Source organism: Dipodomys merriami, unplaced genomic scaffold, assembly GCF_024711535.1.
Source record: "Dipodomys merriami isolate MVZ:Mamm:240054 unplaced genomic scaffold, mDipMer1.0.p SCAF_574, whole genome shotgun sequence".
NCBI lineage: Eukaryota > Metazoa > Chordata > Mammalia > Rodentia > Heteromyidae > Dipodomys > Dipodomys merriami.
Window position 1 is genome coordinate 276,262 of NW_027206151.1, and position 26,629 is coordinate 302,890.

At 68.3% G+C, this 26,629-nt stretch overlaps 2 protein-coding genes across 4 annotated transcripts; one reads left to right on the top strand and one right to left on the bottom strand.

Annotated features, from left to right (window-relative positions):
• Positions 1-438: 438 nt before the first annotated feature.
• On the top strand, positions 439-12,275 carry LOC138813010 (single Ig IL-1-related receptor-like). Of its 3 annotated transcripts, none has more exons than XM_070001282.1 (10): positions 439-454; positions 5,304-5,470; positions 6,737-6,935; positions 7,385-7,518; positions 7,600-7,740; positions 8,325-8,468; positions 9,080-9,182; positions 9,319-9,469; positions 10,791-10,974; positions 11,952-12,275. In XM_070001282.1, the coding sequence occupies exons 2-10, from the start codon at positions 5,464-5,466 to the stop codon at positions 12,110-12,112; spliced, it is 1,224 nt and encodes a 407-aa protein (XP_069857383.1). In that variant the 5' UTR covers positions 439-454; positions 5,304-5,463; the 3' UTR covers positions 12,113-12,275. The 3 variants fall into 3 exon arrangements, with proteins under 3 accessions (XP_069857383.1, XP_069857382.1, XP_069857384.1); XM_070001281.1 differs by lacking the exon at positions 439-454 and adding an exon at positions 3,158-3,510; XM_070001283.1 differs by lacking the exon at positions 439-454 and adding an exon at positions 3,158-3,510 and having other exon boundaries at positions 9,319-9,436.
• Positions 12,276-12,616: 341 nt separating this feature from the next.
• Positions 12,617-24,620, bottom strand: LOC138813009 (plakophilin-3). The gene is made up of 13 exons (XM_070001280.1): positions 24,318-24,620; positions 21,505-21,584; positions 20,779-21,410; positions 20,569-20,692; positions 16,497-16,701; positions 15,712-15,886; positions 14,687-14,804; positions 14,444-14,614; positions 14,155-14,340; positions 13,693-13,846; positions 13,340-13,532; positions 13,161-13,248; positions 12,617-12,948 (listed from the first exon to the last, which is right to left on the bottom strand). Exons 1-13 carry the CDS (start codon positions 24,553-24,555, stop codon positions 12,913-12,915), a joined length of 2,400 nt encoding a protein of 799 aa, XP_069857381.1. The 5' UTR covers positions 24,556-24,620; the 3' UTR covers positions 12,617-12,912.
• Between the last annotated feature and the right edge of the window lie 2,009 nt (positions 24,621-26,629).

The window sequence follows — 26,629 nt, forward strand, 5'->3', positions numbered from 1 at the left end:
AGGCTGTGGGTGAGGCCCCCCGACCCCCAGGCTGTGGGTGAGCAAGGCCCCCCGACCCCCAGGCTGTGGGTGAGGCCCCCCCGACCCCCAGGCTGTGGGTGAGGCCCCCCGACCCCCAGGCTGTGGGTGAGCAAGGCCCCCCGACCCCCAGGCTGTGGGTGAGGCCCCCCCGACCCCCAGGCTGTGGGTGAGGCCCCCCGACCCCCAGGCTGTGGGTGAGCAAGGCCCCCCGACCCCCAGGCTGTGGGTGAGGCCCCCCCCCCGACCCCCAGGCTGTGGGTGAGCAAGGCCCCCCGACCCCCAGGCTGTGGGTGGGCGAGGCCCGTAGGGGCCTCGGGGCGTGCGGGGAGCGGCCGCCCTCCGGGCCCGGGGCGGGGCCGCACCTGCCGCGCACCTGGCCGGCGGCCCCGCCCCGGGCCCCGGCGTGCCGCGCGCCCGGACGCAGGCCCTGGAGGTGAGTGCGGGGCGCCGGCGCCAGCCGCGGCGGGCCGGGTTCGGGGCCGGGCTCGGGGCCGGGCGCTCCGGGACCCCGCGCGGCCCTGCGGACCCCCGGGCCGCCCGGAAGCCCGGCCGCCCGCGCACTGGCTTCCCTCGGCCCCACCGCAGGCGGCGGGGCGCCGAAACGCGAGGACCCCGGCCGCACGGCCAGACCCCGGCCGGGGGCTTCCGACGGCGCCGGAGAGAGCGGGCCGGGGCCGGGGCCGGGGCCGGGGCCGGGTGCGCGGCCGGGCCGGGGCGAGCTTCCGCCGCCCGCGTGCGCCGCCCTCAGTGCGCGTGCGCCCGGGCCCGCCGCCCACGCGCGCGCCCCCGCCGCCCACGTGCATTACGCGCACGTAGCTGGGGGCGGGCCCGAGCCCGAGCCTTCCCGGGAAGGCGGGAGCGCGCGGTAGCTCGCCGGCGAGGCAGGTTGCGCTGGCGCGGGCTTCGGCGCGGGTCCTCCCGCACCCCGGCCCGACCTGGGTGCTCCCGGGCCGCGTGTGCCCGGGTTTCCGTAGCGCAGTGTGGGGGACGCGGCACCGCGCAGGGCGCATGGGGGGCCCCGCCGGGCACCGAGCACGCCCCGCCGCCGTGCCCAGCCAGGGCGGGAAGGCCCCGCGAGCTGCGTCCTGCCCCCCCCGCCCCCTGCACCCCCCGCCCCCCTGCCCCCCCGGCCCCCTGCCCCCCTGCACCCCCTGCCCCCCTGCACCCCCGCTCCCTGCCCCCCCCGACCCCTGCACCCCCCGGCCCCCTGCCCCCCCGGCCCCCTGCCCCCCTGCACCCCGCCCCCCTGCACCCCCGGCCCCCTGCCCCCCTGCACCCCGCCCCCCTGCACCCCCGCCCCCCTGCACCCCCCGCCCCCCGCCCCCTGCACCCCCGCTCCCTGCCCCCCCGCCCCCCTGCACCCCCGCCCCCCCTGCACCCCCGCCCCCCCTGCCCCCCGCCCCCCTGCCCCCCGCCCCCCTGCCCCCCCCGCCCCCTGCCCCCTGCCCCCCTGCCCCCTGCCCCCCTGCCCCCCTGCCCCCCCCGCCCCCCGCCCCCCTGCACCCCCGTCCCCCTGCACCCCCGTCCCCCTGGCCCCCCTGCACCCCCGTCCCCCGTCCCCCTGCCCCCCCGCCCCCCGCCCCCCTGCACCCCCGCCCCCCTGCACCCCCGTCCCCCTGCACCCCCGCCCCCCTGCACCCCCGTCCCCCTGCACCCCCGCCCCCCTGCACCCCCGCCCCCCTGCACCCCCGTCCCCCTGCACCCCCGCCCCCCTGCCCCCCCGTCCCCCTGCCCCCCGCCCCCCTGCCCCCCCGTCCCCCTGCACCCCCGCCCCCCTGCACCCCCGTCCCCCTGCACCCCCGTCCCCCTGCACCCCCGCCCCCCTGCACCCCCGTCCCCCTGCACCCCCGTCCCCCTGCCCCCCCGTCCCCCTGCCCCCCCGCCCCTCTGCCCCCCCGCCCCCCGCCCCCTGCACCCCCGTCCCCATGCACCCCCGTCTCCCCTGCACCCCCGCCTCCCCCGTCTCCCCTGCACCCCCGTCTCCCCTGTACCCCCGTCTCCCCCGTCTCCCCTGCACCCCCGCCTCCCCCGTCTCCCCTGCACTCCCGTCTCCCCTGCACCCCGTCTCCCCTGCCCCCCCCGTCCCCCCGCCTCCCCTGCACTCCCGCCTCCCCCCTGCACCCCCGTCCCCCTGTCCCCCCGCCTCCCCCTGCCCCCCCCGCCTCCCCCCTGTCCCCCCCGCCGTCCCCCTCGCTTCCCCCCCCCCCCCCGGGCCAGCCAGAGGAGACCCGTCCGGTTCTGAGGGCCAGGCCGGCCGTCTGTCTGTCCCGGGGCCCGGGCTTGGGCCGCAGTGGCCCGCAGTGGCCCGGGAAGGGGACGGCCCTCCACCGCCCAGGTCAGGCCCAGGAGCTGCTCCGCCCTGTGACCACTCATCCGGGCCCTGCCGGGCGCTCTGCCACAGGACTGTTCTCAGCAGGCCGTTCCCTTCTGCAGGGGCTTCTTGTCCGCACGTCCAGGTGTACACACACGTCCCTGCGTCCGATTCGCCTTCGTCCCCTCCCCTTCCCAAAGCCACTGTAACACCTGTCCCCAAAGCAGTGCGACCCGTTCGCCCTCCGCCACCCCGTTTGCCAGCGGGACCCGTGTCGTCCCGTGTCCTTCACGGTGGCACTGCGCACGCGCCTCATGTTTCAATCAGAGCGACTCCCAGCCGCGCCCTTGCGTCTTCACCCCGCTACCCTCCGTGTTCGGCCAGCAGCTCCTGAAGGGTCTCCTTGGCTCTGTGGAAGGTTGAGGTCAGACAAGCACGGGGCTGGCCAGAGAGGACCCAGCCACCCCGAGGGAGGGGACCCAGGAGTGGCCCCCTGCCCCGCCGACCCGCCTTGGGAAGACAGGGTGCTTCTGGGGCCTTCAGGCCAGGGCCCTGCACATCACCCCAGCACGTGCCCCTCTCCCCCCCCACACACACACACACTGCACGGAGGCAAGTGCAGAGCAGGAGGCCCCAGAGGCCAGCATGGCCCCACGCAGCCTCGGGAAGAAGCAGGCAGGCGGGGCCAGAGCTGCTAATGCCCGCCAGGGGAAGGGGTGGGTGCCTGGGTGGAGCTTCGGTTTGGGAGAGGATGTGACTGCAAGGCCAGGAAACTACAGGAAAGTTCTAAAATAACACTCACAAAAGCAGGTTCCCTCCAAGCTGGGGTGCGTCCTGGGGAGCCGTGGTGTTGTGGACACTTGCTGGGGTCCAGCAGAGGGCCTGCTCCCCAGCACACACCACTGACCTCAGCAGTCTACTTCTGGGGGAGGGGGAGCCGAGAGCTGGAACCGGTGAACGCCTTCACCGCTGCTCCGTGGCTTTGTGGCCTGTTCTCGGAGCTGGGCGTGGCCGAGGACCCCTGAGCATCCCCCACGCACATACCAACATGTGCCAACGCACACGCGTGTGTATGTGAAGGCAGCACTGGGAGTATATAGCAGTGTGTACAGCTGTGGTAGCCACAGGCGTGCGGCAGGAAGGGTGTTGGGTGGAACCCAGGGTGCACACCAGCCAAGGTAAGCCTGGTTTCAGGGCGTGGGTCAGAGGGGTGCACAGATTGTTGGGGGGGGAGGGTAGCTACCTCAGCTTCTGAGGCTGTCTTTGCAGGGGCTCAAGATCTTGAATCTGGGGAGTTCACCAATGGCTGCTAGGGCTGGGAATGTGGCTCAGTGGTAGAGTGCTGGCCTAGCATGCATGAAGCCCTGGGTTCAATGCCTCAGTACCACATACATAGAAAATGCTGGAAGTGGCACTGTGTCTCAAGTGGTAGAGTGCTAGCCTTGAACAAAAGCAGCTCAGGGACAGTGCCCAGGCCTGAATTCAAGCCCCAGGACTGGCAAAAAAACAAAACAAAACAAAACAAAAAAAACACCAAAGAAACAAAAAAACAAAGTGGCTGCAGGGGACGCTATGGGACCTGCGGGGCTGGAACACGACTCTATGTTTATGCTGTGCGGGGCCTTTGCACGAGAGGGTGTCTTCTGCACACCTTCCGGGGCAGTTCTGCTTGACGGGCTTTCCTACGGCTTCCCTCCACTCCAAGGGGCTTCTGGACAGGTCCCCTTGCCAATACCAACAGAAGACAGCTACAGATGAGCTAGTTCCTAGGGCAATTGCTGCCCAGCCAAGCCTGGTTTCCTGGCTGGGGGAACATGGGCGGGATAGGAGGCTTATCTCTGAGGAACCCTCTGGGGCTTTAGTGTGGTGGAGACTTTTTAAAATTCCAGTACTTAGGGTTGAACTCAGCCCTGCCCCTTAGCTTTTTTGCTTAAGGTTGGTGTTCTACCACTTGACCCATACCTCCACCTCTGGCTTTTTGCTGCTAATTGGAGATAAGAGCCTCATGGATTTATCTGCCTCTGGCTGGTTTTGAACCACAGCCCTCAGGTCTTAAGTCTCCTGAATAGCCAGGATCACAGGGGTGAGCCACCGGTTCCGGCCAAGGAGGAGACATCTTGAGGGTTCCTGGGCCTAGAGTCTTGGGACTGACCCCAGGTCACTGCTGCCCACGTATCCCCTCAGTGAGAGGGTGCACCGGGGTCAGGAGACCCCAGGGTCCAGGCGACTGAGGAGTAGCGCTCAGCAGCTCCTCCTTGTACCGTGTCACTAAGGGCTTTTAGAGTCAGGTGTGTGTAGCTACTGCTGGCCTCTGAGTGGCCCAGGACCTGCATAGGAGAGGACAGCCTTCGGTCAGCCCTCAGAGTAGCCTCCATTGCAGCCCCGTTGGCGTTTGCCCCTCCTGGCTCAGGGACTGCAGGCCCCAGCTGACCCGCAGAGTGACCGTAGGGGTGTGTGTGCCTGTGCACACAGGCACATGCACTGCATCTAGACCTCCACGGCTGGGAGTGACTTTGAGCTAGAGTCCAGCAGCCAAGTACTGTGAGTCTCCAGGACCTAGCGGGGCAGCAGGCCCTGGGCAGCCACTGACGTGCAGCAGGCCCGGGGCAGCAGGCCCCGGGCACCTGCTGGCGTGCAGCAGTCCTTTGCAGGGATACCAGGGATGAGGCTGTCCCCTCACAAGAGCAGACTGTATGTGGTATGTGTCCACTGCACCCCTGGGTCATCTCTGTGGCCCCAGAGCAAGAAAAAAAAAAGTCATAGACTTGAGATGCTCTTCTTGTCCCCCCGGGCAGTGTGAGGTGGCGCCCACTCTGACTGGGCGGGTGTCTGGCAGCTCACTGAGGCCTCTGGGCCTGGCCAGAGCCCCATGGGAGCTGCCTGGCATGGTGCCTGTGCTGCCTGTTGTATGTAGGGTTACTGGTTAACTCATCCTGTTCCTGTTTAACTTGTTCCCTGGGGATGGCGGCAGCCTCTGACCTGTCCAGGCACCCTGGCCAACTGACCACAAGGACAGAGAGGGTTTCCGCCCAGCCACTGGTGGAGCAGTCTGTTTCATTAAGCAGCTCCTGGAGCCGGGGGCGGCCCACCACCAGTGTTCAGCCTGTCCCGGAGAGGCCCCGGACAGAGCCATGGCAGGTAGGTGGGGCACAGAGGCACAGGCTTCATTCTGCATCCTGATCCTGGCTCCGGGCCACACACTCTGCTCTTGCCTGAGTTCTCTGCTCGGACGCAGGCTTGGGTACAAAGGCCTCTGCTCACTGCTCCTCAGCCTTTGGCCCTGAGCCCAGAGGAGGCCGTGAGGCCGTGAGGCCAGGCCCAGGCCCAGGCACCCAGGGTGAAGCCCAGGGGTACAGAGATGAGGGGCTGAGGGACACCACACTTCTGGAATCTACCCCTCAGGCCCCGGCCAGGGCTCATCACCCTGATCCAAAGCTGAGAAAGTTTGGCCCGCAGCCAGCCTGTGGACAAGGAGGGTCGTGCAACCTCAGGCTCCCAGTTCTAACCAGCCCTCTCAGTGCATTTTTTTTATTGGGGCTTGAACTGATGATCTTGGCTTGGCTCTGTCCCTGAGCCTCTCTGTGCTCCAGAGCTAGCACTCTACCACTTGAGCCACAGCACTTCTGGCTTTTTCTGAGTAGTTTATTATAGATAAGAGTCTCACAGGCTTTCCTGCCCAGGCTGGCTTTGAACCTTGATCCTCAGATCTCAGCCTCCTGAGTTGCTAGGATGACAGGTGTGAGCCACCAGCGACCGGTTCAGTGTATATATTCTTTTAACCTGTTGGTGCCTAAGATTTCTGCATCTCCCCCATCCGGAGCAAGCTAATCCCAGAGGTGTGGTGTCTGTTCTCCTCTGGGTGGGAAATGTGGTGGCTAAGACTCATGTCTTATGTAAAGAGCATCCAGGGAGCTGGGCATTGGTGGCTGGTGCCTGTCATCCTAGCTACTCAGGAGGCTGAGATCTGAGGATCAAAGTTCAAAGCCAGCCCAGGCAGGAAACTTGTGAGACTCTTATCTCCACACCGCCAGAAGTGGTGCTGTGGCTCGAGTGGTAGAGCACTCACCTTGAGCTGAAGAACTGAGAGACAGCGCCCAGGCCCAGAGTTCAAGCCCCACGACCACCACCACCACCAACAACAACAACAAAAAAGAGCATTCCAGGGTTAATTCAAATATTACTTTGGCCATGGCCTCTCTGGACCATGTCCTGGGTCACATTCAGGGCAGATAGAACATTTAACAGTGGCTGCTGCTTGGGGCCTGTCCCCTCGGGACTTGGGGATGGACGTGGTGTGACTACCAATCAGCGTTGCTGGCTGCATTATTTCTTCTGGGTCACAACCTGCATGTGGCCTCGGAACCCAACATCACGGCAATAGCTGATCTGCTCTTCTCTCTGCAGGTGTCTGTGGCAGGGCCCCCGACTTCCTCTCCCCATCTGAAGACCAAGCCCTGGAACATGCTCTGGGCAGTGTAGTTGCTCTGAACTGCACAGCTTGGGTTGTCTCTGGACCCCACTGTCCCCAGCCTTCAGTTCACTGGCTGAAAGATGGGCTTCCTTTACCCAATGGAAGTCACTACAGCCTCCAAGAGGACTTCTGGTAAGAGACTAGGGTGCCTGAGGAGAGCAGGATCGCCCAGACATGCCCATGGCCAGCAGTCTCTGTGACCTACACTCTGGTCATAACCACCTGGACACGGGCTGAACAGAAGCTAGCCAGATTGGATATGGGTCTTGTCCCTGCGGACACAGTGACGGTAGGGCCAGATCTCCTGGGGCTTCAAGACCCTGTGGATGCTTGCTTTAAGGATTGCCAGGACTATGAGCACTGGCCAGCCCTGAGATCAGAGGACCCCAAGATCCAGGGCCAGGTGGTGGCTGTGAGGCAGCCTTGCCATTGGCCAGTACTGGCCACTTAACTCTCGGCCCGAGAGTCACCCAGGAAGCCCATACCTTCCCTGCCTAGGACTCACCCACCTTCCAGTCAGGAGGGGCTCAGGCATCCACGGAGGCCCCAGAGCCTCCTAAGGGTTGAACTTATTTCCCCAGGGCCAAGGCCAACTTCTCAGAGGTGCTTGTATCCAGTGTCCTGGGGGTCAACCTGACCAGTGCTGAAGACTACGGGGCCTTTGCCTGCTCTGTCCACAACACCAGCTCCTTCTCCTTCACTCTGTGGAAAGCTGGTGAGGGGCGCATGGGGTGAAGGTGGGGACAGCAGGGACCTGGCGCTGAGGGTCAGTAACTGGAGCTCGTCCTGTCGGCAGGCCCGGCGGGCCATGTGGCCGCAGTTGTGGCTTCCCTCCTCGTCCTGCTGGCTCTGCTGCTGCTGGCCCTGCTCTACCTGAAGTGTCGCCTCAACGTGCTGCTTTGGTACCAAGACTGTCACGGGGAGGTGGAGATGAATGGTACACGGGGGAGGGGGGGAGGGGGAGGGGAGGGGGAGATGAATGGTACAGGGGGAGGAGGGGGAGGGGGAGATGAATGGTACAGGGGGGAGGGGGGAGGGGAGGAGAGGAGGAGGGGGAGGTGAAGATGAATGGTACAGGGGGGAGGGGGGGAGGGAGGAGGGGAGGGGGAGGGGGAGGGGGAGATGAATGGTACACAGGGGAGGGGGGAGGGGGGATGAGGAGGGGGAGGTGGAGATGAATGGTACACAGGGGAGGGGGGAGGGGAGGAGGAGGGAGAGGTGGAGATGAATGGTACACAGGGGAGGGGGGAGGGGGGAGGAGAAGAGGAGGGGGAGGGGAGATGAATGGTACAGGGGAGGAGGGCGGAGGGGGGAGGTGGAGATGAAGGGCTCAGTGGGGGGGAAGCATCCCAGGCGGCCTGGCGGGGGAGATCCCGGCAGGGAGGAGCCAGGGCGCTGTCTGAGGGGTGCCCGGGGCTGGGGGGCAGGAGCAAGAACCTCGCCGGGGAGGTGCGGGGGGTCGGGGCCGGGATCGGCCGAGGCGCCGTCCAGGCCACACACAGGCCCGGCCACTCTCCGCAGATGGGAAGCTCTACGACGCCTACGTGTCCTACAGCGACTGCCCGGAGGACCGCAAGTTTGTCCACTTCATTCTGAAGCCGCAGCTGGAGAAGCGGCGGGGCTACAAGCTCCTCCTGGACGACCGCGACCTCCTGCCCCGCGCGGGTGAGACTGGCCCCCAGCGCTACAGGCCCGCCCCTGGCCCCGCCCACACCCGGCCCCGCCCACACCACCTCGTCGGCAGGCCCGCCCCTGGCCCCGCCCACACCGGCCCCACCCACACCACCTCGTCGGCAGGCCCGCCCCTGGCCCCGCCCACACCCGGCCCCACCCACACCACCTCGTCGGCAGGCCCGCCCCTGGCCCCGCCCACACCGGCCCCACCCACACCACCTCGCCGGCAGGCCCGCCCCTGGCCCCGCCCACACCGGCCCCGCCCTCAACACCTAGCTGCCGGCCCCGCCCACGGCCCCGCCCACGGCCCCGCCCTCATCACCTAGCTGCCGGCCCCGCCCACGGCCCCGCCCTCATCACCTAGCTGCTGGCCCGCCCCAGCGCCGCCGGCCCCGCCCACGGCCCCGCCCACGGCCCCGCCCACGGCCCCGCCCTCAACACCTAGCTGCCGGCCCCCGCCCACGGCCCCGCCCACGGCCCCGCCCTCATCACCTAGCTGCCGGCCCGCCCCAGCGCCGCCGGCCCCGCCCACGGCCCCGCCCCTGGCGGCCGGGCTTGTTCTTCGGGTGCCGCCCCGTCACCCCTCTCTCCCTGCTCCGCAGAGCCCTCGGCCGACCTCCTGGTAAACCTGAGCCGCTGCCGACGCCTCATCGTCGTGCTTTCCGACGCCTTCCTGGGCCAAGCCTGGTGCAGCCACAGCTTCCGGTACGGGGGGGCGGGGCGCCGGGGCGGGGCGCCTGGGCGGGGCTGACCGCGGCTCCCGCAGGGAAGGCCTGTGGGGGGGGCGGGGCGGCCTGGGCGGGGCGCGCAGGGCGCGCGGGGCTGACCGCCGCTCCCGCAGGGAAGGCCTGTGCCGGCTGCTGGAGCTGACCCGCAGACCCATCTTCATCACCTTCGACGGCCAGCGGCGCGGGCCCGGGCACCCGGCGCTGCGCCTGCTGCGCCAGCACCGCCACCTGGTGACGCTGCTGCTCTGGAGGCCGGGCTCGGTGGTGCGGGCTCGGTGCGGGGCTGGGGGGGCTCGGTGCGGGGCTGGGGGGGCTCGGTGCGGGGCTGAGGGGGCTCGGTGGTGCGGGCTCGGTGCGGGGCTGGGGGGGGCTTGGTGGTGCGGGCTCGGTGCGGGGCTGGGGGGGGCTTGGTGGTGGGGGCTCGGTGCGGTGCTGGGGGGGGCTCGGTGGTGCAGGCTCGGTGGGGGCTCGGTGCGGGGCTGGGGGGGCTCGGTGCGGGGCTAGGGGGGCTTGGTGGTGCGGGCTCGGTGCGGGGCTGGGGGGGCTCGGTGGGGGCTCGGTGGGGGCTCGGTGGGGGCTCGGTGGTGCGGGCTCGGTGGGGGCTCGGTGGGGGCTCGGTGGGGGCTTGGTGGGGGCTCGGTGGGGGGCTGGGGGGGCTTGGTGGTGCGGGCTCGGTGGTGCGGGCTCGGTGTTGCCGGCTCGGTTGGGGGCTCTGTGGTGCGGGCTCTGTGGGGGGCTCGGTGGTGCGGGCTCGGTGGGGGCTGGGCGGGGGCTCGGTGGGGGCTTGGTGCGGGGCTGGGGGGGGCTCGGTGGTGCGGGCTCGGTGGGGGGCTGGGGGGACTCGGTGGGGGGCTCAGTGGGGGGCTCAGTGGTGGGGGCTCGGTGGGGGGCTCTGGGGGGACTCGATGGGGTGGGCTAGGTGAGGGGGGCTCAGTGGGGGGCTCTGTGGGGGCCTCAGTGGTGCGGGCTCTGTGGGGGGCTTGGTGCTGGGCTCCGTGGTGCGGGCTCTGTGGGGGGCTCTGTGGGGGGCTCGGTGGTGCGGGGCTCGGTGGTGCGGGGCTCTGTGGGGGGCTCGGTGCGGGGCTCTGTGGGGGGCTCGGTGGGGGGCTCGGTGCGGGGCTCTGTGGGGGGCTCGGTGGGGGGCTCGGTGGGGGCTCGGTGGTGCGGGGCTCTGTGGGGGGCTCTGTGGGGGGCTCTGTGGGGGGCTCGGTGGGGGGCTCGGTGGGGGGCTCGGTGGGGGGCTCGGTGGTGCGGGGCTCGGTGCGGGGCTCGGTGGGGGGCTCCGTGGTGCGGGGCTCGGTGGGGGGCTCTGTGGGGGGCTCGGTGGTGCGGGCTCAGTGGGGGGCTCGGTGGGGGGCTCCATGGTGCGGGCTCAGTGGGGGGCTCGGTGGTGCGGGCTCGGTGGGGGGCTCGGTGGGGGGCTCTGTGGGGGGCTCGGTGGTGCGGGCTCAGTGGGGGGCTCGGTGGGGGGCTCCATGGTGCGGCGCTCTGTGGGGGGCTCGGTGCGGGGCTCCGTGGTGCGGGTCGGTGGGGCCGGGCCCCCATACCCTGGCTGGGCCTCCCGCTGACGCAGCCCCACCCACAGACGCCGTCCTCTGACTTTTGGAAAGAGCTGCAGCTGGCGCTGCCGCGGGCCGTGCAGTACCGGCCGGCGGCGGGGGCCGGGGACCCGCAGACCCAGCGGCAGGACGACAAGGACCCCATGCTGACCACGCCGGGTCACGCAGCTCCTGAGCCGGACGCGGACGCGGACCCCGAGGGAGACTTGGGTGCGGCGCTGCCCCGCCGCCGCCCCGGGTCCGGCAGGGGAGAGGGGCTGGCCCGCGGGGGGGGGGCTGGCCCGTGGGGGGGGGCTGGCCCGTGGGGGGGGGGCTGGCCCGCGGGGGGGGGCTGGCCCGTGGGAGGGGCTGGCCCGCGGGGGGGGGCTGGCCCGTGGGAGGGGCTGGCCCGCGGGGGGGGGCTGGCCCGTGGGGGGGGGCTGGCCCGTGGGGGGAGGCTGGCCTGGGGGGGGCTGGCCCGTGGGGGGGGGCTGGCCCGTGGGGGGGGGCTGGCCCGCGGGGGGGGGCTGGCCCGCGGGGGGGGGCTGGCCCGTGGGGGGGGGCTGGCCCGCGGGGGGGGGCTGGCCCGCGGGGGGGGGCTGGCCCGTGGGGGGGGGCTGGCCCGCGGGGGGGGCTGGCCCGTGGGGGGGGGGCTGGCCCGTGGGGGGGGGCTGGCCTGGGGGGGGCTGGCCCGTGGGAGGGGCTGGCCCGCGGGGGGGGGCTGGCCCGTGGGGGGAGGCTGGCCTGGGGGGGGCTGGCCCGTGGGAGGGGCTGGCCCGCGGGGGGGGGGCTGGCCCGTGGGAGGGGCTGGCCCGCGGGGGGGGGGGCTGGCCCGTGGGGGGGGGCTGGCCCGTGGGGGGGGGCTGGCCCGTGGGGGGGGGGCTGGCCCGTGGGAGGGGCTGGCCCGTGGGGGGGGGGCTGGCCCGCGGGGGGGGGGCTGGCCCGTGGGGGGGGGCTGGCCCGTTGGGGGAGGCTGGCCTGGGGGGGGCTGGCCCGTGGGAGGGGCTGGCCCGTGGGGGGGGGCTGGCCCGTGGGGGGGGTGCGTACACCTGCGAGAGCCCCCTTCCCCCTCCCCACCTTCTACGCTGGCCTGACCCTCCCGGGCCGCTGTGGCTGGGGGTGAGCAGACGCAGGCCCGGGCCGTGGGTCTTGGTGAGGGGCAATCTGTGGGCTGCCCACTGATCCAGACCTCGTGTCACCCCCTGCAGGCGTGCGTGGACCTATTTTTGGGGAGCCACCAGCCTCACGACATGCAAGTGGGGTGTTGCTGGGAGGCCAAAGCAGTGAGGTGGACATCTCTGACCTTGGCTCCCGGAACTACAGCGCCCGCACGGACTTCTACTGCCTGGTGTCGGAGGCAGACATGTAGCCCCGGCCCAGCCTGGCACGCAGGCCAGGGGGGCGGCAGGGCGGGGGGCGGCAGGCCGGCAGGCGGGGCAGGAGGTTTCCTTCTGAAAGGCCGCAGCCCCTGTCTGGTTCTCAGGGAAGGAACGTGGCCCCCAGTGCCACGTAATAAAGATCTTAAATTCTAAGCTGTGACCATGCTCTGTTGTGCAGTTATCAGCAGTGGCTTCCGGAGGTGCCTGAGCCTCTGGGACCCCAACTTAGGCAGCCAGTGTGAACTCCTAGCCGGGGCACCTCCAAACCTTAGGTGGGGATGAGTCCCTGCGCTAGCCCCGGGCTGGACAGAGGTACTGTACAATGTGCTCGGAGGGCCCCCAGCCCTGCTGGACCTGTATCTGGACTTCTCCAGGGCTGTCTCTGCTGCCTTCTCTGACTCTGGACTCCTGGTCCTGAGAAGCCGTGTAACCAAGCGGTCCGTGTGGGCATCCCCTGGGCTCAGCCAGTCCAGGCGCCGCAGCCAGACAGGAAGTACTGCGGCTGCCACCTTTATTCGCAGTGCTGCTGCGGCCCTGCCAGGCTGAGGACAGCCTCACCTCTGCATTATGACCTGGTTCCACCCCAGCACCAGAGTAGCTCAAGCCCTGCCCCCACCCCCTGCAGAAGCCAGCCCCAAGCTGCCAGACCCCACCCCTCCCGCGGCCTCCAGCCTCTAGGAGGTGAGACCCCGTGGCCATCAGCTCCTCCTCCAACTGGGCGGGTGAGCAGCTGGAGCCAAGTCGGCCCACTCCGAGCTGGAACGCCACCTTGTCCTCCACAAGTCTTCACCTATGGGCCCAAGAAGTCCTCCTTCCGATAGCCCTTCTGCGGGGGGAGGGGCCGGGGTTAGGGTATCACCTGCTGTCACCTGCTGTGCAGTCCTGCTGCCCTGCAGCACCCCCCCCCCCCCCGTGCTGGGTGCGGCCTCGGCCCTTGCCCTGTGGCCCCGACTCCCACTCCATCCTGGCTTCTGGGTCCCTCCCTGACTTCCTGTGCCCTGTCCCCCAGGCCTGAGGCTTGAGCTCTGCAGCACGTACCGCCCGGAAGTCTCGATGGAGCTTGCTGTACTGCCACAGGTTGGCCAAGAGGCTGGAGGCTGCCCGGGAGGACTTCTCACTGTCAGGGCTGGGGAAGTCCGGAGGCTGGGGGTCAGGACCAGGGGCGGCCTGGGCAGCGGGGGCCCCAGCCAGGCTGCCCGGGGTCGGTCATCCCTCACCTGTCTCGCTTCTTCTTGATGAAGATGAGTTTTCGGAGACCATCAAAGTAGAGCAGGTCGCGGGCGGCGATGGGACTGGCCACTACCAGGTTGTTGAGCACGGCTATAATGTTGACCAGCACCTCGGCTGGAGGATACTTCTCGCCCACGCTGCCCGGAAGCTTCTCAATCAGGTGGCTCACCACCTTGGTGGCTGCCAGGAGCGCCAGGTCAGTGACCCTGGGCTCCTGGGTGCCCCTTCCCTCCAACACCCCCCCCAGCTGATGTCCCTGCCTCCCCCCACCCAGCCTGTTACCAAGAAGCCAGACGAGGGAGAACCACAGGGCTGGCTGGCTGGGCACAGCCCGACTCACACATCTCATCCTTGTTCCTGGCGTTTCGAGACAGGTTTCGGATGAGGCCTGTGAGCGAGCGCAGCTGGTGATGGTCAGCAGTCCGTACCCGGTCCAGAAGGGGGTTCAGGATGCGCTCCTGCTCCAGGGCCAGGCGGCTCAGCACGCCCGCCCACTGCAGAGGGGAGGCCGGGGAGGTGAGGCCCGGCAGCGCCCAGGCCGCCCTGCCCTGGGGCGGAACACAGGGCTGCACCCTCGCTTGGAGCCACTGCTCAGCTCTGCCCTCCCTGGGCCAGGCCTGTCCAGGCAGACCCTCTGCTCAGGCCTCCAGAAGTGGAGTGAGCTCAGGGTTCTGAGCTTGGGCAAAGCGTGCGCCTCATTTTGAGTCCCAGTCCTCCCTCCCCAGCCTCCTGGGGAGTGGCTCCCGCTGCGTCCTGGCGTCCAGCCCAGTACAGGAAGGAGCGGGGGCCATGGCCCACTGACCCTGCGGTCGCCGGCAGTGATGTTCTGCAGCGCCCCCGCGGCCGCTTCTGTGGTGTGCCGGTTCAGCTCACAGCGCTGCAGCAGCCTGCTGTACAGTCCCACCACCTGGGGGCTCCACAGCCACTCCAGGCCCTTGGGGTCTTTGGACACTTCGGCAAAGGTGAGCGCATCGGTTGTGAGGGGCAGCTGGACGAGAGGGTGCCGGGGTCAGCGGGGCCCCGGGTAGCCGAGGCCGGGGGGGGGGTCGGGACGGGGGCCCCTGCTCCCGTCCGCCCAGGCCCGCGCCCACCTCACGCATCCGCCGGCTCTGAGGTGTGAAGCAGCCCACCACCTCGCCAGCTGGCGCCCCGGCCAGGGCCCCGCGGCCCCGGCCCTCCAGCCGCTGCAGGGCCGAAGGCGGCATCTCGTCATACAGGCGGTAAGAGAGGTTCCGCAGCACGCACACGGCGTTCTCCACGCTCTGGGGAGGGTGGAGGGCGGCGGTCAGCGCAGGCTGAAGCCTGGGGACCCCCAGGCACCGCCCACCCCTCACCTTGTCCTCGCATTTGCCCACATCCAGGGCGTGGTTGATGTAGGCGACCAGAGCGTCCACCAGCCCGTGGCACTCACGCATCTTCTGCCGGGTGGCCTGGGAGGCCGAGCTGAGGTTCCTGGGGAGGGAAACAGATCGAGTCCCCCTCGGGGTCCCGGCCCAGCTGTCCCTAGGGACTCCAGGCCAAAGCCTCTGCCCTACGGTGAGATTCACGGCCACCAGCGTTTGCCACCTGCTAGACACGGCAGGGCCTGCCCCTTGATACCACTTGAGGGTTGGGACCCGATTTAATGAGAGCTGAGCCTGCAGCCGGGGCCTGACGCACTTTCCACCTGGTGGCCAGATGTGGCTTGCCCCAGTGCCTGCTCTCCAGGCCCACCGGCCAATCTTAGCCTGTCCCTCAGGCCTCAGACACAAGCACCACTTCCCAGCGCTGCCCCAACCCGCACGGGCACCGGCCCTCCAGCACTGACCCTCCCCACACGGGCACCGGCCCCCCTCCCCGCACGGGCACCGGCTCTCCAGCGCTGACCCTCCCTACACGGGCACTGGCCCCCCTCCCCACACGGGCACCGGCCCCCCTCCCCGCACGGGCACCGGCTCTCCAGCGCTGACCCTCCCTACACGGGCACTGGCCCCCCTCCCCACACGGGCACCGGCCCTCTAGCACTGACCCTCCCCACACGGGCACCAGCCCCCCTCCCCGCACGGGCACCGGCTCTCCAGCGCTGACCCTCCCCGCATGGGCACTGGCTCTCCAGCGCTGACCCTCCCCCTCCCCGCACGGGCACCGGCTCTCCAGCGCTGCCCCTCCCCCTCCCCGCATGGGCACCGGCTCTCCAGCGCTGACCCTCCCCCGCACGGGCACTGGCTCTCCAGCGCTGACCCTCCCCGCACGGGCACCGGCTCTCCAGCGCTGACCCTCCCCGCACGGGCACTGGCTCTCCAGCGCTGACCCTCCCCCTCCCCGCATGGGCACTGGCTGTCCCCCCCTTGGCCTCTGGTGGCCCTGCGGCCCAGCACACCTGAGGAAACCAGTAGCGTTGTAGAAGATCTCGGCCTCGGAGGCATTCTGTTGGATGAGGGGGGGCCCCCCGGCCCCTGACAGGGGGCTCAGCACCAGGTCTGTGAGCTGCTCCAGCGTGTCTCTGGCCAGGCGGTCCTTCAGGTGGTCGCTGGATGACAAGTTCCATAGGATTCCTGAGTGGGCGAGCCAAGGCAGGGGTCAGGAGGCTGTGGGCTCCCTTCTGGGAACGGAGCTGGATACAGCCTGCACGCTCCTGTACTTGGTACCTCCTCACCCGAGAGCCTGCTGGCGAGGCACCCAGCGCTGGGGCCAGAAAACAAGAATTGGGGTCATGGGGGACCAGAGGTGAAGGTGACTATGAGGAGAGTGTGTTGGCTGGGGTAGGTCAATGACAGAGCAATTGCATGGCGTCTGTGAGGCCCTGAATCCATTCCCATGACGGAAAATAAATGAGGGACAGAGCCAGAAGGACAGAATTTGGGGACCAAGGAAAGAGACAGGACAGGAGAAATGTGTCTGTCACAGATCATGGAGAACAGCACAGAGGAGGGGAAAAGCAAGGGAGGGAGGAGGAGGAGGGCGTGGGGGGCCGTGGGGGGCCGTGGGGGCCGTGGGGCGGGCCGTGGGGCGGGGCCGTGGGGCGGGGCCGTGGGGCGGGGCCCTGGGACGGGGCTGGGCGGGCCGTGGGGCGGGCCGTGGGGGGCCATGGGGCGGGCCGTGGGGCGGGCCGTGGGGGGCCGTGGGACGGGGCTGGACGGGGCGGGCCGGGCCGGGACGCAGCACCGGTGACATTCTTGCGCAGCTCATCATCTTGCTCCCGGAGCGTCCGCAGCAGCTCGAAGATGCCGTTCTCCTCCACCAGGGCCAGTTTGTTCTCTGCGTTGTCGTAGATGAGGTTGCGCATGGCCCCTGTGGCGTGGCGCTGCACCTCCTGGTTGGCGTGGTTGAAGAGCTTCACCAGCCTGGGCACCGCCTGCAGGCTGCGGGCCTGGGACACGCACGGAGACCCGGGTCACGAGTGCAGCCACGTGCACGCGTGCGGATGTGAGCGGGGATGGGTGGAGGTCTGCGCGCGCGTGTGCGGGGATGGGTGGAGGTGTGTGCACGTGTGTGTGGGGATGGGTGGAGGTCTGCGCGCGCGTGTGCAGGGATGGGTGGAGGTGTGGAGGTGTGTGCACGCGTGTGTGGGGATAGGTGGAGGTGTGGAGGTCTGTGCACGCGTGTGCGGGGATGGGTGGAGGTGTGGAGGTGTGTGCACGCGTGTGTGGGGATGGGTGGAGGTGTGGAGGTGTGTGCACACGTGTGCGGGGATGGGTGGAGGTGTGTGCGTGTGTGTGGGGATGGGTGGAGGTGTGTGCACGCGTGTGTGGGGATGGGTGGTCTGTGCGTGTGTGTGGGGATGGGTGGAGGTGTGTGCACGTGTGTGCGGAGATGGGTGGAGGTGTGTGCATGTGTGTGCGGGGATGGGTGGAGGTCTGCACGTGTGTGCGGGGATGGGTGGAGGTGTGTGCACGCGTGTGTGGGGATGGGTGGAGGTCTGCACGCGCGTGTGCGGGGATGGGTGGAGGTGTGTGCGTGTGTGTGGGGATGGGTGGAGGTGTGTGCACGCGTGTGCGGGGATGGGTGGTCTGTGCACGTGTGTGCGGGGATGGGTGGAGGTGTGTGCACGCGTGTGCGGGGATGGGTGGAGGTGTGTGCACGCGTGTGGGGGGATGGGTGGTGTGTGCACGTGTGTGTGGGGATGGGTGGAGTTGTGTGCACGCGTGTGTGGGGATGGGTGGAGGTGTGTGCACGTGTGGGAATGGGTGGAGGTGTGTGCATGTGTGGGGGGATGGGTGGAGGTGTGTGCACGCGTGTGTGGGGATGGGTGGAGGTGTGTGCACGCGTGTGTGGGGATGGGTGGAGGTGTGTGCACGCGTGTGTGGGGATGGGTGGAGGTGTGTGCACGCGTGTGTGGGGATGGGTGGAGGTGTGTGCACGCGTGTGGGAATGGGTGGAGGTGTGTGCACGCGTGTGCAGGGATGGACGGAGGTCTGTGCACATGTGTGCAGGGATGGGTGGAGGTCTGTGCGTGTGTGTGTGGGGATGGCTGGAGGTCTGTGCACATGTGTGCAGGGATGGGTGGAGGTCTGTGCATGTGTGTGCGGGGATGGGTGGAGGTCTGTGCATGTGTGTGCGGGGATGGGTGGAGGTCTGTGCGTGTGTGAGCGGGGATGGGTGGAGGTCTGTGCGTGTGTGTGCGGGGATGGGTGGAGGTCTGTACACGTGTGTGTGGAGATGGGTGGAGGTCTGTGCGTGTGTGCGGGGATGGGTGGAGGTCTGTACACGTGTGTGCAGGGATGGGTGGAGGTCTGTGCGTGTGGGGGGGGATGGGTGGAGGTCTGCGCGTGTGTGTGGGGATGGGTGGAGGTGTGCGTGTGTGTGCGGGGATGGGTGGAGGTCTGTGCACGTGTGTGTGCAGGGATGGGTGGAGGTCTGTGCGTGTGTGAGCGGGGATGGGTGGAGGTCTGTGCGTGTGTGAGCGGGGATGGGTGGAGGTCTGTGCGTGTGTGTGCGGGGATGGGTGGAGGTGTGTGCGTGTGTGTGCGGGGATGGGTGGAGGTCTGTGCGCGCGTGTGAGCGGGGATGGGTGGAGGTCTGTGCGCGCGTGTGTGTGGGGATGGGTGGAGGTCTGTGCGTGTGTGCAGGGATGGGTGGAGGTCTGCGCGTGTGTGTGTGGGGATGGGTGGAGGTCTGTGCGTGTGTGTGCGGGGATGGGTGGAGGTCTGCGTGTGTGCAGGGATGGGTGGAGGTCTGTGCGCGCGTGTGTGCGGGGATGGGTGGAGGTCTGTGCACGCGTGTGTGCAGGGATGGGTGGAGGTCTGTGTGTGCGTGTGCGGGGATGGGTGGAGGTCTGTGCGTGTGTGTGGGGGGATGGGTGGAGGTCTGTGCGTGTGTGTGCGGGGATGGGTGGAGGTCTGTGCACGCGTGTGTGCAGGGATGGGTGGAGGTCTGTGTGTGCGTGTGTGGGGATGGGTGGAGGTCTGTGCGTGTGTGTGCAGGGATGGGTGGAGGTCTGTGCGTGTGTGTGCGGGGATGGGTGGAGGTCTGTGCGTGTGTGTGCGGGGATGGGTGGAGGTCTGTGCGTGTGTGGGGGGATGGGTGGAGGTCTGTGCGTGTGTGGGGGGATGGGTGGAGGTCTGTGCGTGTGTGTGCAGGGATGGGTGGAGGTCTGTGCACGTGTGTGCAGGGATGGGTGGAGGTCTGTGCACGTGTGTGCAGGGATGGGTGGAGGTCTGCGTGTGTGTGTGGGGATGGGTGGAGGTCTGTGCACATGTGTGCAGGGATGGGTGGAGGTCTGTGCGTGTGTGAGCGGGGATGGGTGGAGGTCTGTGCGTGTGTGCGGGGATGGGTGGAGGTCTGTGCGTGTGTGAGCGGGGATGGGTGGAGGTCTGTGCGTGTGTGTGCGGGGATGGGTGGAGGTCTGTACACGTGTGTGCGGAGATGGGTGGAGGTCTGTGCGTGTGTGCGGGGATGGGTGGAGGTCTGTACACGTGTGTGCAGGGATGGGTGGAGGTCTGCGCGTGTGGGGGGGGATGGGTGGAGGTCTGTGCGTGTGTGTGGGGGATGGGTGGAGGTGTGCGTGTGTGTGCGGGGATGGGTGGAGGTCTGTGCACGTGTGTATGCAGGGATGGGTGGAGGTCTGTGCGTGTGTGAGCGGGGATGGGTGGAGGTCTGTGCGTGTGTGAGCGGGGATGGGTGGAGGTCTGTGCGTGTGTGTGCAGGGATGGGTGGAGGTGTGTGCGTGTGTGTGCAGGGATGGGTGGAGGTGTGTGCATGTGTGTGCGGGGATGGGTGGAGGTCTGTGCGTGTGTGTGCGGGGATGGGTGGAGGTGTATGCGTGTGTGTGCGGGGATGGGTGGAGGTCTGTGCGCGCGTGTGAGCGGGGATGGGTGGAGGTCTGTGCGCGCGTGTGCGGGGATGGGTGGAGGTCTGTGCGTGTGTGTGGGGATGGGTGGAGGTCTGTGCACATGTGTGCAGGGATGGGTGGAGGTCTGTACACGTGTGTGCGGAGATGGGTGGAGGTCTGCGTGTGTGTGCGGGGATGGGTGGAGGTCTGTGCGTGTGTGTGCGGGGATGGGTGGAGGTCTGTGCACGTGTGTGAGCGGGGATGGGTGGAGGTCTGTGCGCGCGTGTGGGGATGGGTGGAGGTCTGTGCGTGTGTGTGAGCGGGGATGGGTGGAGGTCTGTGCGTGTAGTGGGGATGGGTGGAGGTCTGTGCACGTGTGTGCGGGGATGGGTGGAGGTCTGTGCGTGTGGGGGGGGATGGGTGGAGGTGTGTGCACGTGTGTGCGGGGATGGGTGGAGGTCTGTGCACGTGTGTGAGCGGGGATGGGTGGAGGTCTGTGCGCGTGTGTGAGCGGGGATGGGTGGAGGTCTGTGCGCGTGCAGTGGGGTGCAAGTGTGCGTAGGTGACGCAGGCCTGTGCAGTGTGATGCCCACGTGTGTGCTTGTGACGATGGTGTGGGTGTGTGGAAATGACATGGAGGTGGGCAGGTGCTCCCTGAGCCTTCTCTGCTGAGTAGGCCCAGGACAGGGGGAGTCTGTCCAGTCAGCCTGGAGGTCAGCAAGGAGAGTAAGGCACTGGAGGTCAGCACAGGCGGTGGTGATCAGGGGTCTCACTGAGGGGCAGCAGGTGGCCGGCGGGGTGGTCCGCCCCACTGAGGGGTGGCAGGTGGCCAGTGGGGTGGTCAGCCTCACTGAAGGGCAGCGGGTGGCCAGCAGAGTGGACAGTCTCACTGAGGGGCGGTGGGTGGCCGATGGGGTGGTCAGTCCCCCCGAGGGGCAGCGGGTGGCCTGCGGGGTGGACAGTCACCTGCTTCTTGGCTGCCGTGTCGCTGTAGCACCTGTGCTGGATGTAGGCCGCCCCGAGCACCTGCAGATTGGGGTCTGCAGCCATGAGGTACTTGACTGCAGAGGGCAGGTCGAGGTCATCAAAGCTGCAGAACCAGGGTCGGGGGTCAGGCTGACCTGCCTGGGCTGGGCTGGGGAGCACACCCCCTCCCTCTCCGGCCCGGCCGCTCACCCGCTGCTGAGCCTCTGCAGGGTGCGGTGGCCGGCGTAGCTGTCCAGCCCATGCACGTCCGGCAGGTGGCCGGAGTCCGCCAGGCTGAGGCTGAGGCTGCGCACCGACGGGGCCCGGGCCACGGGCTCCAGGCCGGTCCCCGGCCCCGCCCCGGCCCCTCCGCGGCCCCGGTGGCTGCTCTGGAAGCGCTGCAGGGTGCGCATGGCGGGGGCGCGGATGGTCCGGCCGGGGGGCCCCTCGGGACCCTCCGGCCAGTCCGTGCCCCCCGCCCTGCTCGAGCCGCAGCTGGCCTGGCGCTCGTAGGCGAAGGCGCGGTAGGTGGAGGGGGCCGCGGGCTCCAGCTGCTCCGACACCACGCTGTAGCGGTCGTCCAGCGCGCCGGGGCCCAGCCGCAGTGAGCGCAGGGACAGCGTGTCGTAGTCAGCCCGGCCGCCCGCCCCGCCGCGCTCGTGGAAGGACACGGGCCGCACGGCCATGGGCGGGCCGGGCTGGACGCCCCCATACCCCGCAGCCCCAAAGGCCCCGCCCCCGTTGTGGGCAGAGCTCAGCCTCCGGCCGCAGCTCAGGTCTACAGCCGAGCGGGAGGACCAGGAGGCTGGGCTGTAGGCTGGCTTGGCGATGGGCCTGAAGGTCTGTGGAAGAAGAGCGCGGTGAGCAGGTGTCCGGGATCCCGCCCACCCTCGCTGCGGCCCAGACGCCCCGACGGCCCCGACCCCCGGCACTCACCGCGGGCTTGTGGCCACTCAGACCCTGGGAGCGGGAGCTGAAGCCGGCCTGCGGGGTGGGGTCCTGGCTCCTGGACGGACCTGCAGACAGGGCCGGGGAAGCCGACCTGGCCAGTCAGTTGTGCACCGGCCTCCGGCTTCCCTCTGCCCGCTGTCTCTGTCCCTGAGAGTGGCCTCAGCCCCAGGGCCAAGTGGGCGTTGGAGACGTGTCCAGCCGCACCGCCACCTCTGTCCTTCACCTGCCTGGCGTCTTCCACAGCCGCTGTGGAGCGGCTGTGCCTCCTCTGCCTGAGCCGCCCAGAGCACCGGCCCCACTGACCTCTAGGCTGCCTGGGGAATGCTCCAGGGTCTCCGCCCGCTGTCCAATCTCTGCCAGGACACGGCACATAGCCCCCTTCACCAGGGAGCCAGCCCGGACCGCCCCAAGCCACACTCATTCCCTTGGAGCGCCTCCTGTGCCCAGACCCCGGCTGAGCCCGGGCTGTGCTGACCCAGGAGGCAGTCTTCCTGGACCAGTCTGCCCTGATGGACGGTGGCCTCCCCCACCTGGCAGAGCCTGAGGCGGGGGCCACGCCCGCCCCATCCAGCCCCACCTCAGCCGGGCGCCGTCAGCCTGGCTCCGAGAGTGGACGAAGGGGTGTGGGCGGGGAAGGAGGGCAGGGCTGGTGAGGCCCCGGCAGAATAGGTGGATGGATGGGGGGGGCAGTGGGGGGGTGGAGGGGGCGGGCAGATGGTGGTCACGTGGTGAGTGGCGAAAGCCCAGGAAGCCTGTGGGAGGGGCTCCTTGACCAGAGGTGCTGGCTCAAGGGCCGAAGGGTCAGGAAAGTGTGGGAACCCCCGCTGGATGGTCTGGGGTGCCCCACCAAGGAGCTCCCCAGATCTACCCAGGTTAATGAGGCTTTGTTAACTCTTGACGCCAATGAGGACAGCCTGGGGCACACCCCAGCCTGGGGGCCTGACGCCCACCCCCAAATTACCGTTCTCCTCCCCTAATTGGCAGGGTGGCCAGGTGGCAATTAGTCCTCCCTCCCCTCCCCCCATGACCCCTGGTACGGCTCTGGTCCAGCAAGGACAGGGCCCGCAGCAGGCAGTAGCCACCCTGGCCGGCCCCTCTGGACAGCCGTCGTGGGGTCTGTTCCGGGAGCCTTCCTAAGCATGTGAACCATGGCGACTTCTTTTTTTGGGGGGGGGTCCGGTCGTGGGGCCTGAACTCTGGGCCTGGGCGCTGTCCCTCAGCTCTTCAGCTCAAGGCTAGCGCTCTACCACTTGAGCCACAGCGCCACTTCCGGCTTTTTTCTTTTTGCTTATGTGGTGCTGAGGAATCGAACCCACGGCCTCAGGCATGCAAGGCAAGCGTTCTACCACTGAGCCACCCTCCCAGCCCACCATGATGACTTCTGACCAGAGGTTTGTCTTACTGTCTGACTTGAATCCTTGCTGTTGTAGATGGACTAGAGAGGAAGTGTCCTAATCTCAGCATGTTCGAGTGACTTCCTAACACACACTCACACACAGTTACACTCCACACATGCACAGACCCCGCACATACACACACCCACACACAGTTACACTCCACACATGCACAGACCCCGCACATACACACACCCACACACAGTTACACTCCACACATGCACAGACCCCGCACATACACACACACACAGTTACACTCCACACATGCACAGACCCCGCACATACACCCACACAGTTACACTCCACACATGCACAGACCCCGCACATACACACACACACACACACAGTTACACTCCACACATGCACAGACCCCGCAATACATTCACACACACACACCACCCAGACACACATGCACAGACCCCGCACATACACACACACACCACCCAGACACACATGCACAGACCCCGCACATTCACACACACCACCCAGACACACATGCACAGACCCTGCACATTCACACACACCACCCAGACACACATGCACAGACCCTGCACATACACACACACCACCCAGACACACATGCACAGACCCTGCACATACACACACACCACCCAGACACACATGCACAGACCCCGCACATTCACACACACACGTACCACCCAGACACTCTCACATACAATTCACACACACACATGCACACACCCCGCACATACACATGTACCACACACACCACCCAGACACTCACATACACTCACATAACAGACACACTCGTACACACGTTCACATTCACACATACCACACATACACTACACACTCCAGCTCACCCCCTCCCAAGTGCCCTGGTGGCTCTGGTTCACTGAGGGGCGTCCACACCCCCCGGCTGTTCTCACGGAGAATATTTGGGTCACTCCTGGCAGGCTGGGCCTGCAAGTCCTCAGGGAGCCCTGGGTCCAGACAGGCCCTGGCTCTGCCCGGGATTTCCGGGCTCCCCTCTCCCAGCTCCTGTCCCATTCACTTCGGCCTGTGTTCCCTGGTGTGAGTTCCGGGTTTGCAGACAGATGGGCCTGGCCTGTTCCACAGGGGACAGCCTTCCTCCATCCTTCCCATGAGGAGGGTGGGGAGGCCCAGAAGGTGGGGGCTCCACCCCTGGGCCCACCAGAAGTGGGCCTACCTACCCTGCCGGCCGCTTTCCCGGGTCCGAGCCCCACGCCCTCCTGGCCCTCCTGCTAGGGCGGGGTGGTGACTCAGAGAAGGCCTCAGTGAGTCAAGGGCTGAACCCTGGAGCCCGGGCGGCCTCTGCCCCGACACCACCACACCCCCGACGGCCATCTCTGTCCACTGCCTCTGTCCACCCATCCCCACTGCCGTCTCCCCCACCGGCCCGCCTTTGCCAGCCCGGCCTACCTCGGGCGACCTCAGCGAAGCCCTCGGGCTCGGCTGCCCCATTGTGGCTGTGCTTCGGCTGCTGGCCCAGCTGCAGGAGGCGGGCTCGGACCTGCTCCTGGACTCGGGCTGCCCTCAGCCGCTCCACCTCGGGCCCCTCAGCACCCCGGCGGTCCAGCTGCAGGTCAGAGGGCAGGGCCAGGGAACACACACCGGCCTCGGGCTGCAGGGCGGACAGCAGGAAGTTACCATCCTGCATGGTGGCAGGAGCACCTGGCTGGCCTGCTTGGCCCCTTCCCGGTCCTGTCCCTTGAGGCCCTGTCCCAGAAGTCCCCTCCCTGCTGGCGCTCAGAGCTGGCCTGGAGACAGACGCTGGCCCGCCCAGCCCAGAGCTCTTCTGGGGGCGGGGACACCTGGGCCAGGTGGGAGGGACGGGCCTCTGCCTGCTTAAGGTGGAATTTGGGCGGAAGAACAGGCCCTGTGCTCCCCTGGCCTGGCGTCTGACTCTTCTCCCATGCCAGGACTGGACCCCAGGGGTCCGGGCCCTATCAGTTCTCAGATTAAAAAGCCAGACCAGGGCTCGTGGAGTCAGTGTGGTAAGGAGCTGCTGGGGTCCTCCGACACCCTAGCTCGGTGGCATCCAGGAACGGTTACCGGCTGAATCCAGAGCTCAGGGCCGGGCAGAGGATGGAGGAGGGTGGGAGGGTTGGAAGCTTGGTCTGGTCCTCGGAAGGGCCCCGGCTCCCTCCCTGGCACCTCTCCCTGGCTCAGCGAGGCCTGGGGTGGGAGGCCCGTTCCCAACACATGAGTCAGGGCGGGCAGGCCAGGCGCCCCAGGGGGTTGACTCAGGGGACAGGGCTCGTGTTGGCACCTGCTGGGAGGGGGGGCAGGAGGGAGGGTGTGCTGAGGGCTGGGGTGGGGGCAGGGGCGGAAGGAGAGGTGGGAAGGCTGCAGGGGGTATCGAGCTTGGTCCTAGGAGCTTCCAAACATTGCAGTTTGGGGGACCGGCATATTCTGAGGAGCTCTGGGTCAGGCCTGGTATCCAGCACAGCTCCTTGGTAGCCGGAGCGGGAGCTGGTATTGTCTCAACCTGCCCCGTGCTCCTCTGACTCCGGGGCTGCCATCCCCACCGCCTCCGCCTCTTTCTAGACCGGGCTCTGGGCTGTGAGGGCTCTTTCCCATGGCAGGCCTGTGTCCCAGTCCTGGTGTCCTGGGGACGTTTGTCTTAAGGTTGAATGGCTGAAGGCAGAGGCCTGGGGTGTGATGAGACTCAGAGTGAGGGTCATGAGGCCAGCCAGGAGGAGGGGGCTGGAGGGTGGGCAGCCAGGAGGAGGGGGCTGGAGGGTGGGCAGCCAGGAGGTGGGAGGGCTGGAGGGTGAAGGGTCAGGAGGAGGGAGGGTTGAAGGGTGAAGGGTCAGGAGGAGGGAGGGCTGGAGGGTGGGCAGTCAGGAGGAGGGAGGCTGGAAGGTGAAGGGTCAGGAGGAGGAGGGCTGGAGGGTGGGCAGCCAGGAGGAGGGGGCTGGAGGGTGGGCAGCCAGGAGGTGGGAGGGCTGGAGGGTGAAGGGTCAGGAGGAGGGAGGGCTGGAGGGTGGGCAGTCAGGAGGAGGGAGGCTGGAGGGTGAAGGGTCAGGAGGAGGAGGGCTGGAGGGTGGGCAGTCAGGAGGAGGGAGGCTGGAGGGTGAAGGGTCAGGAGGAGGGAGGGCTTGAACATGAAGGGTCAGGAGGAGGAGGGCTGGAGGGTGGGGGTCAGGAGGAGGGAGGGCTGGAGGGTGGGAGTCAGGAGGAGGGAGGGCTTGAACATGAAGGGTCAGGAGGAGGAGGGCTGGAGGGTGGGGGTCAGGAGGAGGGAGGGCTGGAGGGTGGGAGTCAGGAGGAGGGAGGGCTGGAGGGTGGGAGTCAGGAGGAGGGAGGGCTGGAGGGTGGGGGACAGGAGGAGGGGGCTGGAGGGTGGGGGACAAGAGGAGGGGGGCTGGAGGGTGGGGGACAAGAGAAGGGAGGCTGGAGGGTGGGAGTCAGAAGGAGGGAGGGCTAGAGGGTGGGGGTCAGGAGGAGGGAGGGCTGGAGGGTGGGGGAGAGGAGGAGGGGGCTGGAGGGTGGGGGTCAGGAGGAGGGAGGACTGGAGGTGGGTCACGAGGAGGGGGCTGGAGGGGGGTCAGGAGGAGGGAGTGCTGGAAGGGAGGTAGGAGAAGGGGGGTCCGAGAGTGGGCATTTAGGAGGAGGGAGGGACAGAGGGTGGGAGTCAGGAGGAGGGAGGGCTGGAGGAGGGAGTCAGGAGGAGGGGGGCTGGAGGGTGGGGGACAGGAGGGGTGAGGGCTAGAGGGTGGGGGTCAGGA